The 17,295-nt window shown below is 33.7% G+C and overlaps 1 protein-coding gene across 1 annotated transcript in view; it reads left to right on the top strand.

Annotated features, from left to right (window-relative positions):
• LOC144436388 (transmembrane prolyl 4-hydroxylase-like) overlaps positions 1-16,804 on the top strand; it is a 17,785-nt gene extending 981 nt beyond the window's left edge. Inside the window, exons 3-9 of the mRNA XM_078125181.1 lie at positions 2,088-2,242; positions 3,693-3,754; positions 5,914-5,948; positions 8,724-8,889; positions 12,232-12,399; positions 13,292-13,382; positions 14,884-16,804. Coding sequence (XP_077981307.1) covers positions 2,088-2,242; positions 3,693-3,754; positions 5,914-5,948; positions 8,724-8,889; positions 12,232-12,399; positions 13,292-13,382; positions 14,884-15,132 — 926 coding nt within the window. The 3' untranslated portion in view covers positions 15,133-16,804. The remainder of the gene's footprint in view (positions 1-2,087; positions 2,243-3,692; positions 3,755-5,913; positions 5,949-8,723; positions 8,890-12,231; positions 12,400-13,291; positions 13,383-14,883) is intronic.
• Positions 16,805-17,295: the final 491 nt, after the last annotated feature.

The following is a 17,295-nucleotide window of genomic DNA, read 5'->3' as shown; positions in this document are numbered from 1 at the left end:
AGGGCCCAGAGTTGTTGGTATACAGAAATAGTAGAGCAACAGGTTGAACTCATGATTCCATTGGTGGAGCTGGGTTTTGGGTATGGACTCAAAAATCAATTTGATTGGATTCATTGTACCATGTGTACAGCAACACAAAAACATTTACCCACAGGTGATTCAATACTGTTCAAGGTGTAATGTATTATGAGTAAGTCATTACATCTAACAACAGTTTCAAACATATCCCAGTTGTAGCGTGCAGCTTTAAGTTTGTCTAACATATACTATTTACAGAATCAACAGTTACTGTTTTCAGTGATACTTTTCACCAGCTGTATTCTTAAACTGGAGTAAAATCAATCTTTTCATACAATAAAAGTAGAAAGTCATCAAATCGTGAGAAAACAATTTATATATGCTGAAGATAACTTGTAAATAAATTTAGAATAATTTTGAATCCTGTCGTAAAATCAAAAAGTATCACATACTTGATGTAGATTAATAAGTAATATGCCAGTGCAATCTAAATCTATTCTAAATACAACCAGTGACAAGCAAGCATTTAGAATTACAAACAGCAAAAGTAAATAAATGAATTGAATTGATAACATTTGACACAGCATGTTATACCTACAGAGACTTGCTAGTACATTTCATGCTTTGATAAGAACAGTTTTATGGATTGAAATGTCAGTGAATTTTTAATATAGAACAGAATTTCTGAAACTCAAGCTTTTTTTTTTCATACCTACTTAATTTCATTGTCGTAAACCACAGCCTCTTTTATTGCATTGTCCAAAACGTGCCACCAATATGTTCGCTGTGTCATGGATAACAGCTCCGGCTTGCGAGAATGTTAAAATGTATAGAAATGGAAGAAATTTTATGATCACATGTTATCAAATACAATACACACCTAACCAACTCATTAACTGTTTCAACATATTTTCATGCAATGTTATTGGAGAATTTTCAATCAATACAAGTGCATCCATATGGTCTGCTCATAATTACAACGATCTTCTACCAACTGTATCTTTTAGCCTGTCTCAAGCTGTGCTAAAACTACCTACTAGCAGCAAGATTCTCTATTGATCCCAGTGTAATCTTTCTCTCCTGGAGTCTTCAGGATATCAACACTGTGGGATACCTAATCTGGTATAATAAACAAAGTTGCAATGTTGTATTGTGTTCTAGTTGCTATTTTAACATCAAATTTTGGAGTTATTTGTTTACCATCTGAGTGAAGTGAGTGAGTGTATATGTGGCATATTATCTGTGGAGTGACAAAGCAAGCCTTGGTCTTATCAACAATTTGTTTACAATTAAACATAAGAGAGTGAAAGATTACACTGTGATCAATAGAGAAACTTGCCGAAAGAAGTTAGTTTTAGCACAGCTTGAGACAGGCAAAGGGATACAGTTGGTAGAAGATCGTTGTACTAGGAATGATACTGAATACTGTGTTGTAGGCACTTTAAGAACCAACAACACAGTATTCAAGTGCCATTCCTAATATCCATTTCTCCTCCATATGGCAACTACTAATTAATAATTAAAATGGCCATATGGAGGAGAAATGGATTTTTATTTTGAAGTTTTTATGAGTAAAGCAAATTTACAATCCGTTCATATTTGAATGATAATGGTAACCATTAACAAACATTAAGTCCTATGTGTCGTGTCCAGTCTGTGCTACATCTGTCACTTTTCTATGTATTGAAACATGACCATGTATAAATAGTTTGTGTACTTGTGTTTACTAGTGATTACAATTGGTTAACTGTGTTTACCCTGTTTTATTAAATTTACAAAGAGGGCACTTAACCTGTACATGCCATAATAAAGTTTTTACACATTTTTTTTTTTTTCAATTTTGAGTTACAAACACAGACTTGGTCTATGTTGTTTGACTTTGTTTTTGCAAGTACTAAAAAATAATAATGTTGTTTTATGAATCTAAAAACTAAAATAAATACCCCTTTCTCATCCATATGGCCACTTTTGGATTTGGAGGGGTTGAGGGTTATAAGAGATACCAGTAGCTAGATTCCAAAATGTGTGAATGCATGTGTAATGTTATGTTTATTTACTTGCCTTTATAGAAATCCCTCATTTTTTCAGTGATGAGGAGTGTGACCAAATCATAAAATTAGCAGAAAAGGAGGGATTACAGAGCAGTATCACAAAACCAGAAAATACAAACCCTCAAATCAGAATATATGATTTTAATGGTGACAAACAATTAAACTTCAATGAGGTAAGACATTGCACTGAGCCCAAACACTGATAATAGAACCCTATGACATGAGACTACCAGTGTGGTATTATACACAAAGTATTGCACGGCAGTGAGTGCTTGTGGTACTTTGTGGTCATAATGAATAGCTTAGGGAGTGAAAATGCAGCAGAAAACTGTTGCAAGCACACATTTAAATACCTCAATTATCTGCACTGGAACTTACATGCCGTGGGGTTATGCTACATGTTTAGGGGTTAGATCAGTAGTTCAATGTAGGATGAAACACTAAATTCTTTTAGTTAAACTGAGTATGAAGACTGCTGTGGAAATACCAATAGTATGTGTACACATGCAGATGCAAGTGCTCACTGACATACGATACTGGTAATCATGCAAGCCTTCGGTTTACTAAGATAGAGGCAAACTAAATCTATTCTTCTTCAATGTGGTAGATTACACAAGTGGGTGTTAGCGGTTCCTCTGTTGTGCGATTGTAATCACCCTGTGATCAAGATAGTTTAAACATTGGAAGTCCCTAAACAGCACTTCTAGTTCATGTAACTCTAAATAAACTAGTTTTCATTGACACCTCCCTACTCAGTACTGACCAACATCCATTCAATAGCTTATCATTGTTGTGTCAACATGTTGCGACAATAATTTTAGTCTATCTTAGAAAACTAAAGGCTCAACTACCAGGGTAATGTTGTTTTCTGGTATATTAATTGGCAGTATTGCCTTATCAATAAACAGAATAATAATGATATTTTTTTTACTTGTAGCATTTTTCAGTACTGTCTGTAAATCAAACTACCCAACTATATGATTTAAAAGTTGAGTCTGATTAGTAACCATAGTGAATTATTATGACATTAATTTTTTTAATTAAGGAATTTCTTAGAGTAGTTGATTGCAGGGCAATAAATGATATTATTATACCCAATTAAGGCAATATTCATTTGTTATTTCCCATTGTTCATAGATACTTTTGAAATATACATTAGACCGCCAAAAAACTAGGTGTATTTCTATTTTCAAAACAAACACAACCCTATAAGTAATAAAGAAATGAATAACTGTAAATAGATCTATTGTGAAGACTTTACAATTTATGTTACAGTAAGCCAAATACTGAACAGTAAATAAATGTATTATTTACACTTTCAGAGATGTGTAGGTAATTTATAAAGTAGCCAGTAAAGATGAAAAATAGATGGGAATATCTATGAAATGAGACCTGTGAATCTGCCCAACACTGGAAATATACTGGTTGAAACAACAAATTGTTATACAAATTCCATTGAACAAATTGTTATACAAATTCCATTCCAGCAGAACATTGTTGAGTATAGCCGATCGTTTTTGCCAGCTACTGGCCCATATCTCTGACTTTTTATTCTTTTTTTTTAAATTTTTTTTTTTAAATGTTGTTGTCTTTAAATTTACTTTTAGTATTTTTTGACTTCAGATGAGAGTAACCTTGGAGGATGCCTATGATATATACCTTGAAGAGGATAACCTAAAAGAACTGTGAGTGAATCTAAAAATAATTCATTAGTAAAGTTGTAAATAGAAATACTCTATGTCACTGTAATATGTCGTTTGCACACTTTAAAAATGGCCCAGTTCGAAAAATAATTGATAAACTTGGTCCAGAACAAAAGAGTAATCATATCTCATCCTCAGAGCTCCACTGATAACAAAGCACTAATGTGAGAACCTAGGATTGAAATTTTGGCCTTTAAAGGCCCAGGATTAAAATTTAGGTATGAAAATCAGTTATCTGGCTTAGTTACAGAAACAGTTGGTTCAGAACAAAATAGTAATCCTATTTAACCATTATGGCTCAACTGATAAGATAACACTAATGTTAGAACCTGGGAATGAAACTTTGGCCTTTAAGAGACTGAAGTTAGTAAGGTGGTTTCAAATTCTCACTTAGACGTTTACCATCAATGTCCTGAATTTCTCTGATCAAGTTAGTTTGACATTAAAAAGTTTAAAGTACATTTCATGGACATCAACTTTACAAAATAAAAACACTAACTTAAAGATATTTTTCATTGAAATTTCATAGTACTTTCATGAAAGTACTTCATCTACTCATGCCTCTGGGTAACATTCTAATTTCTACTGTTGCTATAGAAACATTGCCAGGGGTTTTACAACTTTCATGAAAGTACTTCGTCTACTCATGCCTCTGGGTAACATTCTAATTTCTACTGTTGCTATCAAAGTATTGCCAGAGGTTTTACAACTTTCATGAAAGTATTTCATCTACTCATGCTTCTGGGTAACATTCTAATTTCTACTGTTGCTATAGAAACGTTATTGCCAGGGGTTTTACAACAATAAAATGTAAAGCCTTTAAGGTCATGCTGAAATGATCTGTGACCATTTGCATTGCACATTTTTGAATCCTGTATAAAGCACTCTCAATTATTATTATTATTCACCAGATTTTAAGCTGGCTTAACTTGTTGAAGCACAAATCCACTGACTCAAGACCAAATGAACATCATGCAAAATGTACCATACAGACATACACATCCATTGTGGTGACTAAGTTTTGTAATCATTAGTGTGGTATGGAATATACTAATAAAATAACATCCTCTTCTTGATGGTTTGCTTCCTTAATAATAAATATAATACTAATGTTATTTTTTTATTTACCCTTTTTCTCACACTGCTTATAGTACTTTACAATTATCACCCCTGGTATGGACTTATAATGGTATAATTAATGGCCCTGCATATCTTCCTCAACTCCCTGGGAAGCATACAATCCATTGCAGCCCCTATTAGTACAATAGGATGAAAGCATTCACATTGCAACCTCTATCCTACTTAAGTAATATGTGGTACCATATTGCCCATTTAGTGGAACTCTGTGAAGAAAGTTTGCCATGTATATTTTATCATGAATGTTTTGGTTGGTATTAAAATATAAGTCAAAATCATATCGAATATACTGAATACAGAACAGAAGTAGGGTCTGAAACCCTTCAGTGTGCACTTAACACTATGGAGATAATAATGGTCAAATACAAAATGTATGGACAACTAAGACAGCCATTCTAAATGTTCAAATTTTTAGCAATAAAATTTTGGCAGGAAAAATTATGGTTTAGAGCTACTGTCTTAACTACTACACTTTCGATTTATAGCCCAAAGGAGTACAGCTATCAATTGTAAATACATATGTATATAATATGTAACATAATACTAAATATTACAATTAGATATTATTCCTTGTTATTTTTCTTCATTCAGCCAAGGAAAATACAAGTGACTGGAGTGCTTTACCTTAGGGGCCCTTGACACTGTGACGAGTCTAGACTACAAGTTGCTAGACTTGTAGTGACAACCCTTAGGTCATGAGTATTTTCTGGCTGAATGAAAACAAATATTGGGGAATAATAAAAGTATACCATCACCAGTAATACTTTTAAAAGTAGGGGAAAGTAACGACAATTTTGAGCGTTCTGACTCAATATATGTCGAACCCAGCAAAACCAATGACATAGAAACGTGTTGTTGTGACAAAGACGTGCATTGTCATGATGTAGAATGACCAGAGTATATAATATTCCATATTTTTTGTTGAACCTGGCTCGTTCGTGGTATAACTATATATATTCGACTGTATGAATTATACATTAAAAATGTTCATAATTATTTTGTAGGTATGCCGAACTCAAATTGGACAAGGATGGAAATGGTGAGTATTTGTAATTGAAAAGATAAATGTCAAAAATCATAACAGTTGACTGAAAGATTTCAATCTTCTCTTCCCCTGTTGATACCAAAGTCTGATTGTTAAGTAACATTTGGCAATTTTCATATCATTAATATTACAAGATGATTTATGCCCTTTGTTTTTTTAAAATACTACATTGCTAGTCTAATGCCCATTTGTTGAGTAATTGACAGACAGACCCATGAACTGTACCATAGATACTTTTGTTTTTGAATAATTTAATAAGAGATCAAATGTAAAAATGAAAATTATAAACACAATGTGTACTGAAAACAGAAGATAGCTAGCACACTAAAAACTGTTTGAACTAATTATATAGGCATTACTGCAATAAGATCTAATTATTGATACATTGAAGCGAAACAATATGTTGTTGAGATCAACATTTTACCTGCTCTATTATCTTTTACTGGTAATTGAACTATTATTTCATATGGTTATACTGTTGCAGACAACGTTTTAAAAATCCTATTTATGTAAGCTTATTGCACAATACCATTATGTTGAAAACATCTGGGTTTTAATGATGTTTGCTCAATTCAATAGCATGAGTTCCATGCATACGTGTGGAACCTAGATTAGATATGTCTAAAGTACAGTCTGCTCAACACCATAATAGGACACTCATACTTATAAGTCTATGTTTCTCATCATCAGTGTTCCCCCTCCCCCCTAATGATAGCTAAATTTTGTTGTTGTGGGTCAGTATGATAAAAACTGGCACTTCTTGTGAGTCACCACATAATAAGAGGTAGGGGAACACGAAATGTTGGTGCATCACTAGAAATTGTGTGCATGATCAGTGGCACGTCAAATTGGCTAAGAGGGCACACTGCTCATCATAGCACCTTTAAAATGATGGCTCGGTCAGTCAGTTAAAAAGAATGTTTGGTTTTTTTTTTAAGTAAGTGTATAATGAGTGAATGTTGGTGATACTTCCAAATCATGATTGTGATATTGTGATTTTTTTCTAATCCTGCCAAAGAGGTCAATTTTCTTTTTAAATTTCCAGAATGTAGAAATATAGGTTCGGTCAGGTCATGAGAAACATACAGGCTGAACCAACTATAGATTTGGTCCCCTTCAAACCGCTGCTCAGTGAGAGACTGGGTGACAGTTTATGGCTGCTATAAACATGCTATTTTCTAGCAAGTAAACCAGCAACCTCAACTCGCCAAATGATTTGCTATGATCATAACATGTATCATGTTAAGTATAGTCTCCTGGCAAATACTTCCTGTTTTTGAGGGGTTTTTTGGGTGTTTTTCCTGGGTTTTTTTTTCCTGTTTTAGTTTTAGCTGTATACATACATGACCTGAGTTATTTAAATATCCAGTATTTCATAAAACAGATCCTGAAAATTGAAGTTAATGAAATATGGTAATGATTTAGTAACTTTTGGTGCCGGGAAAGAGGAGGTATAATTCACAGGGCATGGTTGAGAAAAACAATTTTTTTTGTCCATGTATCCTTATTTCCTGCAATCTTCTAATTTTGTATAATTTTAACTTAATTGTACAATGTACATGATAATAGGCCTAATAGAAATAATTGTGTGGTTCCGATTATGCTCAATTTTAAAATAGATGGGGTAGGTAGATTTTTTAATTTATTTTATTACATTTTTTTTCCATTGTTTTCCAAATGGCCTCTTTGTTGTTTATTTTATCCTATCAGCTGTCCAGCCATTACAGATTGGAAGAACATATTTATTTTGTCTGTTAAGTTAATATCAGTTTCCACATCCACTATTTCTCATGAGACTTCACAATTTTTGCAATTTTATAATTTTTTTCTCATACTTAAAAAAAAGTTTAGGGTCAGCAGTGAAAAGCTAGGTGGGGTCAGGTAACCGGAACCAAATAATTATTTTTTTAGGCCTGGTACTAGACTATTATACACATGTTTATTTTTTGTTCATCATAAGTTTTGTAAAACACAATTTCATTGACAATTTGGCAATAACATTGTCAATGTAAAACCTATAGCTTGCACACAAATTTTTTGTATGAACGATATAGTGCCAGTATTATCTTATCTGATATATCGCAAAATGTTACAAAATTTATATCAAAGTTTTACATGTAGATTATATTATGGGAAGACAACATCTGTTAGTATATGGTTATTAGATAACAGAGCAAATTGTATTTGTATAATGTGATGATTGGATAGAAGGAATTATGAAATTTTAGGGACATGTACTTATTGTGCCAATCACACAATACCAAACTTGTGTGTTGGGGATAGGGATGGGTGGGGAGGTGGGTGGGTGGGTGGGTTGGTGTGGGGATGTATGTGTGTGCAAGCATGTATGTATGTATGTATGTATGTATGTATGTATGTATGTATGTACCGTATGTATGTACCGTATGTATGTATGTATGTATGTATGTATGTGCATTTATGTATGTATGTGCATTTATGTATGTATGTATGTATGTATGTATGTATGTATGTATGTATATGTATGTATGTATGTATGTATGTATGTATGTATGTATGTATATGTATGTATGTGTGTATGTATGTATGTATGAATTTGTATGTATGTATGTATGTGTGTATGTATGTATGTATGTATGTATGTATGTATGTATGTATGTATGTGTGTATGTATGTATGTATGTGTGTGTGTATGTGTGCATGTGCATGTGTGTATATATGTTAATTAACATGATAATAGGTACATTCATTCAAACATAAATCTCATTATAATTCATATATTCGTAACAGATCTGATAAGCCAGGAAGAAATGAATACTTTGAGTCTGAAAGAATTAAATAAATTTTTGGTGAAATGGACCACAAAGAATCCTACATTGAGGTCTAGATACAGTCAGCAGGCTTGGATTTATCCAGACCAAGTGGACCATCATGTTGTAGAACAGTTTCAACAAAGGTAAGTACAATGTATGGTTATTCATGTAATGCTTATTGTAGTGTAAACAGACAAGGGAAATTGTGTTGAATTTTATTTTTATACAATGCAATCAAATACACTATTATACAAAAACTTAAATACATTATTTCAAAAACATAATGCAGTGGAAATTTTTCTTTTCGCACCACAGCAACCAACACACCAGCAGAGAACACATCAACACATACACATGCACACATACATGAATTCATACATACATATTCCCGGTATATACATACACACCACACACACATACACACACACATTACATAATGTGTGTACAATATACATACATACATACATACATACATACATACATACATACATACACACACACACACATACATACATACATACATACATACATACATACATACATACATACATACCATACATACACACACACATACATACACACACACACACACACACACACACACACACACACACACACTAACTTCATCTGTTTGAATCTAAAATATATTGATCACTCAACAAAAATATAACAAAGCATTAATTTGCTTGGCAGCCAGTGAGGTGATGAAGAGAGAAGGGGTCTTTCATTTTTTTGGTATAATCTGCTAGTATTTCATGAAAATAGTCACAATTGCTCTATATTGTATGATAACAACAAGTAACCATGCATATAGACATAAAGCTTAAAGTATTCAGCATCAGTGATATTATATCATTTTATTTACACTTGAAAACACCATATCTTTTTACCTGTCTTTCGATCGACATGTAGCAGTCAAATGTCAAACATCTATATCATTATTTCATATCGAATTACCTTTACCGTTAGTTATTATGCATGATTGGTTTAATCAGTTCTTAAATATTCATGGAAACAGGAATTCCCGTCAGCTTTAATTTTTCAAATACCAGCAACAAGTTAGGGTTAAAGGTTAGACGGAAAATATATCACTATTTGATATACGGTTAATAACAAAAGATAAAAATAGTTAATAACACAAAATGAAAACAGATCTTGAATTATGGAAAGATTTAGAATGTAAAATACAGGAATAAATAAGAAATTGAACAAATATCATAACTTACAATAAAATAAAAATTTCTTTGTTCATAATATTACATATGAATTATGTAATAGTTACATTTCAAAATTCCACATATATTTTTATAAAAATGTCAGTGTTTCACTAAAGCATGGGAAAATTTCTTTATCATAGAGAGAGACCCAATCAGGTAAAACCTGACACAATTTTCTAAATGTTGTAATCCACATATAATGAATAACTATTTCAACTCTGAGATGAGAGAGATTAATATGTAACATAATCATCTGTTAAATCGATACATGTTATCCATTAAAAAAATTACAACATATTTCAAATGACAACATTTGTCAAAATGAATACATTGATAATCAGTCTTTGTTGCCTAAAGCGTAAAAAATTGTGTGGTTTCTATGCTCAGTTTTAGAATAGGTAGATTTTTTTTTTTTGATTTTTTTTTTAAATTCTTTTCATGTGTGAATGTCTAATTCAGGTAGTTATGTTTTCTGTTGTTTTCCATATGGTCTCTGTGTTATTGGTTTCTTCTCATCAGATGTACAGCCATTACAGATTGGAAAAACAGTTTTATATTGTCTTTTTAAGTTGATGTCAGTTTCCACATCCACCATTTCTTACAAGACTTCACAATTTTCGTAATTTTATTATTTTTTCAAATCAGTAAAAAAAAAAGTATATGGTTGGCGTGAAAAATTAGGTGGGGTCGGGTAACCAGAACCAAACATCTTTTTTTATTAGGCCTTATATCATGCCTTAGAACTGAATAGCAACCATGGTAAACTGACATCATAAATTGTTTGAGTAAAATTTCTTAACAAAGTACTGGGGACTGTTTACATCCATGAGAAATTTTCCAAGAGGAAGCTTATCATCTGAGGTCAAGATATAAAAAAACATTACTTTAATTTGTCTTTTAAGGAATGAAAATTTGAATTATTTAATGACAAAGGAAAAAATGCCTTTCTTTCCATTAGGCCAAAAAAAAAATCTGGTTCTGGTCAGGGTAAACTTTCTAAAGTGGTGCGACGACGCGCGGTTTTTTTTCCAATTTTTTTTTTTTTTTTTTTTTTTTTTTTTTTTTTTTTTTTTTTTTTTTGCAAATTAGTAAATACACATTTTTGACACTTTACATGCTCTCGGAAGATGTCATACAACTCTGGAAGTTGGCACTGTTGTATGGCAAGTTTTGTACGATGCGGATCAATCATCCATTAGGGCATCACTCGTCACATTTACAAATTTATCTTATCACCCAGTGATTTGCAGTTATAATCCCATCCAAGATAATAATGAGTCTTGCCTTGCAATCACTGTATAATGTCATTGTGCAACTTGTAACGTTAAATAATGAGAAATAGGTCTGTCCAACGGACGTAGAGGAGGCAGTGTTTTCTTTCGAGCACCGTCCATCATCAGTCTGATACGCAGTCTGTATACGCACGCTACGATGTTCGACACGTCTTTTCATCTCATCGCAGATGGAAAGACGTGTCGAACATCGTAGCGCATACATCCAGAGCTAACTGCTTACGCTACAGGAAAATCTTTGTATTCAGAAGGCAGAACGAAACGATCACCAGAACTAAGAACACCTCGAAAGTCAGCTGAATTGATATCAACATTTCGATTACTCACGACGTACTCAAACTTCAGACATTCTCGAAACATGTGAGCGGTTTACCACCTAGCACAATGAACACACTAGTATTTCCCTTGATTCCCATCAACCACGCTCATCGTACATATTACGTACACATATCGTACGGGGGGTTATGGGTATGCAACAGTACTAGAAGAAAAGGGTACCCGTTACCAAATAGAAGTGCGCCATCACACGAGTTAAATTTTTCTGCTAGCCTTGCATACAATATTGATTGACGGGGAATTGTAAATAAGGAACGGGAAAGCAAAAATTATAGGAAAAAAAAGGATCGACGCGGGGGTATTCAGGGCACACGTGCGCTGACCAGAACCAGACATATTTTTTTTTGGCCTTAGTATAATGAGAGCAAATAATTAGATAGTGAAATCGATCTTCCACCAAATTTAAACAAAATTGACAGAATCTTTTATCTGCAGGTGTTTTAGGATTAGACCTTCTCACCCAACTCAATATGGATGAATTAATTACATAAAATTGATGATTAACAAAGTGTTCCAAAAACAAACTCCAACAAACAAAGTGTTCCAAAAACAAACTCCAACAAACAAAGTGTTCCACAAGGGCTAAAAAATAATATTTTTAACACACAATTTTTTAAGGGCATGTTTCCTTTTCACACAGAATGCATAGAGTTTTGCAACTACCGAAACCATTAATAGATAAACACAGTACATTCCAAGTAGTCAAGTATGATGTAGGGGGACATTATAATGCTCACATAGACTCTGGACAGGACATCTCACTACCATGTTGTCACCTTACTGAATTGAAGAAGTGCAGATTATGTCGGTAAGTCCAAAATATTCCTTGTCGCTGGGCCCCACTTGCCTAAGTTACAAGTCAGAGCATATGGTATATTTCTAGCTGAGGCAATAAAATATAACCTGTTAAGCATTGCCATAAAGAGGCTACTGATAGTAGTTTTATGATAATGTCCGTACACACCATTACCAGTAATATATCACACACAAAGAAAATAACTATTCCTTTTAACACCATGCTAGCTGTCACCATATGGATCAAAGAGATGCACATTATGTCGGTATATATGTCTGCAAACTGCCATCCTTTCTAACCCCACCATCACCCTAACCTATCCACCATTACCAGTAACACTCTGCCACCACAAATGAAATAAACAAAAAGCTTCCCTTTAACATCATGCTAGTGGTCACCTAAGTAAATCAAAGAAGTGCAGGTAAGTCCAAAATCTGTGATGCCTACTCCAATTCCATCCTTCCCTACCCAACCAACCATATATTATGATTTCAATAGCTGATCAAAGAAATGCATGTTGGTAACTTCAAGTTGTACCTTATAATCTTATAATAATTGCTACCCCCATACCTATACCCATCGTTCCTCTAACCTGCACCATGTAACTTTGAAAGGTTTCCATCACCAGTACCTCACCCTACCAAAAAGAATTACCTTAAAGTTTATATTTAATCCTTTTAACACTGATCTTGTTGAGTGTAAGTTTAACATACATTGAACACATTCTATCCCTCAGCCATGGTCCACTCTCCACACTAATCCATCACCCTATCCCACTCTATCCAACAATGCCACCAGTATAGTGCTAGCCCCTCGGGCAATTCTGCTAGCTTTAAAAGTGACCAAATGACACAAAGCATACAGGTACTGTAATCCACAGCTTTTGTTTATTCTATACATCTAGATTTGTAACAGTGATGGCATACTTGAATGATGTTGAGGAAGGTGGCGAAACTGCATTTCCTATTGCAAATAATGATTCATTTAATATCCATGTGAGTAATATTTCTTATTTTACCTCAGTTTTTTCCAATACTATTTAAAATTGTTGTAAGGAGAACTTAGAAAGCTCTTTTTTCTTTAGTTTGCAAAATAATATGCTCTCTGCAATTACCAGCGATCGAGTTATCGAGTTATAAGTACAAAAATCAGTGGCTGAGAAAATGCCAATTGTGTAGAGAAGCTGGGCTTGTTACCAGGAATCCAATAAAAAGAAGATAGGGAGAAGGAAAAGGAGGGACAGAGAAATATGAAGATGATTTTTTATTTTTTACTCTTTGTTTTTTTAAATCGACCGACTGACCCATAGTTGCCATGAAAAAAAAGAGAAAAGTTTTTAAAAATAGGGCCACCCTTTCTCAGACTGTCACTGCTTGGGATTCTACTATGGGAAATGCAATACAAAGTTGCCCGCACCGGATATCTTTGCAAGAGCAGTGCATCCTGGGGAATATTTCATGTCTAACATTGCAGGCTGAACAATCTTAGGTAACTTCATAACCTGTTATCATGTCTCAAGAGACTGATACATCTTTACAATGAACAGACCTTGTAAGCCCATTTTCTATTTTCATGACTTGGAAGAATTAAATGTACTTCTTGACTTCCATGGTGGGTGACTTGAGATTATGTTTTCCCAGACTCTCCTCTGGGTGGTCTTGTAGTAGAGCCCCCTAGCTGTGAGAGTCTGGGTAACCAAGACTAAGTCCCAGTGTGACATAGGTGGGTATTTGCATAAGAGTTTGCAGTTGTGTTCTCTGTGCCATTAACTCATGAAAGAGTAACATACCCTGAGTGTGTCCACTCATGCACTGATGTGTTATGGCATTCTGTTATCATTCAAAACTCATGTACATCATAAACATCAAATTTCATTAAATGATCACTGTGTTAAAAGTCCATTTCAAATTATGATAAAAAAAATTTAGGCTTGAAAAACAATTGTCTGGCAAAACTATAGAAAGGATTTAATAATCTTGTATAGGAGAATGATCTTATTCTGATGAGACATCCTGATGGCTCTGCTGATACGAAAAACCAAAGTGCAAGAACCTGGGATTAAATTATGGGCCTTTAACGTAATTTCATGTACATGGAACACTCACATGCTCATTTAGGTATGATATTTTGATTACTGCACTGTAGTGCAAATACCACTAGACAGTACAAGTCCTCAACTATGTATAAACTAATCACTTAATTCTTTATATCGTTTCAAAGAAATCTTCAAGCAACAACTACTGGTGCCGTATAACTGATTATTTGTAATTCGTGTGTACATAATACATTATATCTTATGAGTCATTTTGAGTACCTTGCTGTGAATTTCTGTATATAAATATGTGAGGGGACAGGCCCAGACTAGCTGTAAGCTATTTCCTGACTCCCCATTCACGTACTGTTATATTTATGTGGGATAAGTAAACTGATTATTATTATATTATTATTATAAATACATATGTAATAATTAATTTTATGGTGTTCAAATTTTACTAGGTACTTAGAAGAAGTACAAAGATGAATTTGAACAGACACTGTCAGGACGCAAACCTGATGGTGAAACCAGAGAAAGGTAAAGTTGTCATCTGGTACAGTCATTTCATTGATGAAGAGTCTGGATGGCTTGGAGATGTCGATTCCTACAGTTTGCATGGAGGATGTCCTGTTACCAAGGGAACCAAATGGATAGCCAATCGGTGGATAAATGTTAGTCCTGATAAGGAGGTTGATTTGAAATACAGTTGAGGAGGGGGAAAACGATTTTATTTTCTCCTTGCGAATCTTATTTTGTCATTTTTTAATAGCAATAAAAACTATGAAGGACCAGCTCAGAGTCTTACACTAGATAGACAACAAAAAATTTCATTGCCAACCAATATAATTGTTAAAGTAGAAAGATCATGCCTAAAAAATTTGTGTGGTTCCGGTATGCTCAATTTTAAAATAGGTGGGGTATGTAAAAAATTTAAATTTTTAATTTTATTTCTTTTTGTTATGTGTGAATGTCTAGTTCAAGTAGTTTTTCATATGGTCTCTGTGTTATTGATTTCTTCTCATCAGATGTACAGCCATTACAGATTGGAAGAACAGTTTTATATTGACTTTTTAAGTTGATATCAGTTTTCGCATACACTATTTCTCACAAGACTTCACTATTTTTTGCAATTTTATTGTATTTTTTCAAATACGTAAAAAAAAGTTCAAGGTCGGGACTGAAAAACTATGTGGGGTCAGGTAACCGGAACCAAGCAATTTTTATCTAGTCCAGCAACGTTGGACCCTTAATGTGATTTCTTGAAGGGCATGAATTTGATAATTGTAACATGGAAAAAAACAGAGATCTCTTGATCTTAATTATCAGACAAATGCACACAATGAAGCAGATATTCACAAAGTTTGGCAGTAATTGTCAAAGTCTCTTTAGTAACATTTGTAAAAGCAGAAGTTTGACAACAAGCTCTAAATCATTACCACACACTATAAAGTCTAAAACTATTACAAGGTTGTGGTCAGTGATTATGTAAAGAACACCACTTGAACCACCTATTAAAAAATATACAGAGATTGATGGAGAAAAATCAATAGCACATCACCAAGGTGAACTTCAAACACATTTCTTTGGCTGTTATAATATCTAGAGTGATAAACTGTCATTTATTCTGTTGTCATATCAGATATGATCTTCATCATATATCACCAAGATGTAATCTTTCCTGTGCCTTTGAAGTCAATTTTTTACAGCAATAATGTAGAGTACAGCAAATTTCAAATAAGTTCTACAATTACAGTAAACTGGAGAACCTAGACAACTCAGAGATTGTGCAATTATTATATCACTAGATATTACAAGAGTACAGAAAATTATGACCTATGTACCAGACATTACTGGTACTGGTGCGGGTACATTGTAATGGTATTTGTATTTCAGTGCAATACCGAAAACATTATTGCATACCTGCATGCAATGATATGCAAATGAGAGCGTGACAGTTCACTACACACGCAATCGCTTGATTGCACTGTATGATTTTTATGGAAATTTGCCATTTCAGATAAACATATGTAATATTAACAACCCCATGCCACTTGAGTTTCAGTGTGGGTACTCAGAGGGGGTGGGGGGGGGTATTTGCACTTGTGCTTGCTACGTGAAGGTATGGGTGCAGAGAAAACTGCAAGCACTCGTGCGCAAATACCCCTAGTACGCCACACTTGCACTCACTTGTCATGGGGTTGTCATATTATTATCTAAGAAATATTTCTTTGATTTTACAGAGTTAATGTTTAACTTAAAGTATAGACAAAATTATTTATGATCCAATCTGTTGTAATACTTAACTATAATATGTAACTCATAAGTCCATTTCCCTAGTGCAATACAGATCTCAAATATAAATACTATATATTTCAAATAAATTGTGACTATTGCAATATCATGAAAACTTCAGAATCTATGTGTTTGTGATTGTACATGATGTAGAATGGTAACAGAGTTTTACTGTCTTGGTACAGGAAGTATGTGAATACAACAACTATCTAACGTGCTTGTTTACTGGTATGGAAACCAGCTATACATCTTCATACCATTTGCAATGAAAGTTAGGGACAGGTCAGTTTCTTTGGCCTGGGGGGGATTGGGAGGGGGGATCACCCTGTTTTTGAAATTGGCAGTAGGGGGGTCATGCTGTTTTCAAAATTGTGGATTGGGGGGGGGGGGGGTCATTGTGTTTTGGATTGTGATGGAAGAAAAAAATCCTTTTTCTACAATGGCATATAGCCTTGTCTGTATATTTCAAAAGTATTTCAACCCTGTGTAGTTGCTTTTTACATGTTGGTGCTGTCTTGTAAAGCTTGGAAATTATTGTCTGAAAGGGTCTGAATAGTCTCAAAATTGACTTTTCAGAGTAA

Source organism: Glandiceps talaboti, chromosome 6 (genome assembly GCF_964340395.1).
Source record: "Glandiceps talaboti chromosome 6, keGlaTala1.1, whole genome shotgun sequence".
NCBI lineage: Eukaryota > Metazoa > Hemichordata > Enteropneusta > Spengelidae > Glandiceps > Glandiceps talaboti.
Note: the sequence above shows the minus strand (reverse complement) of the source record. Positions and strands in the feature narration are given on the sequence as shown.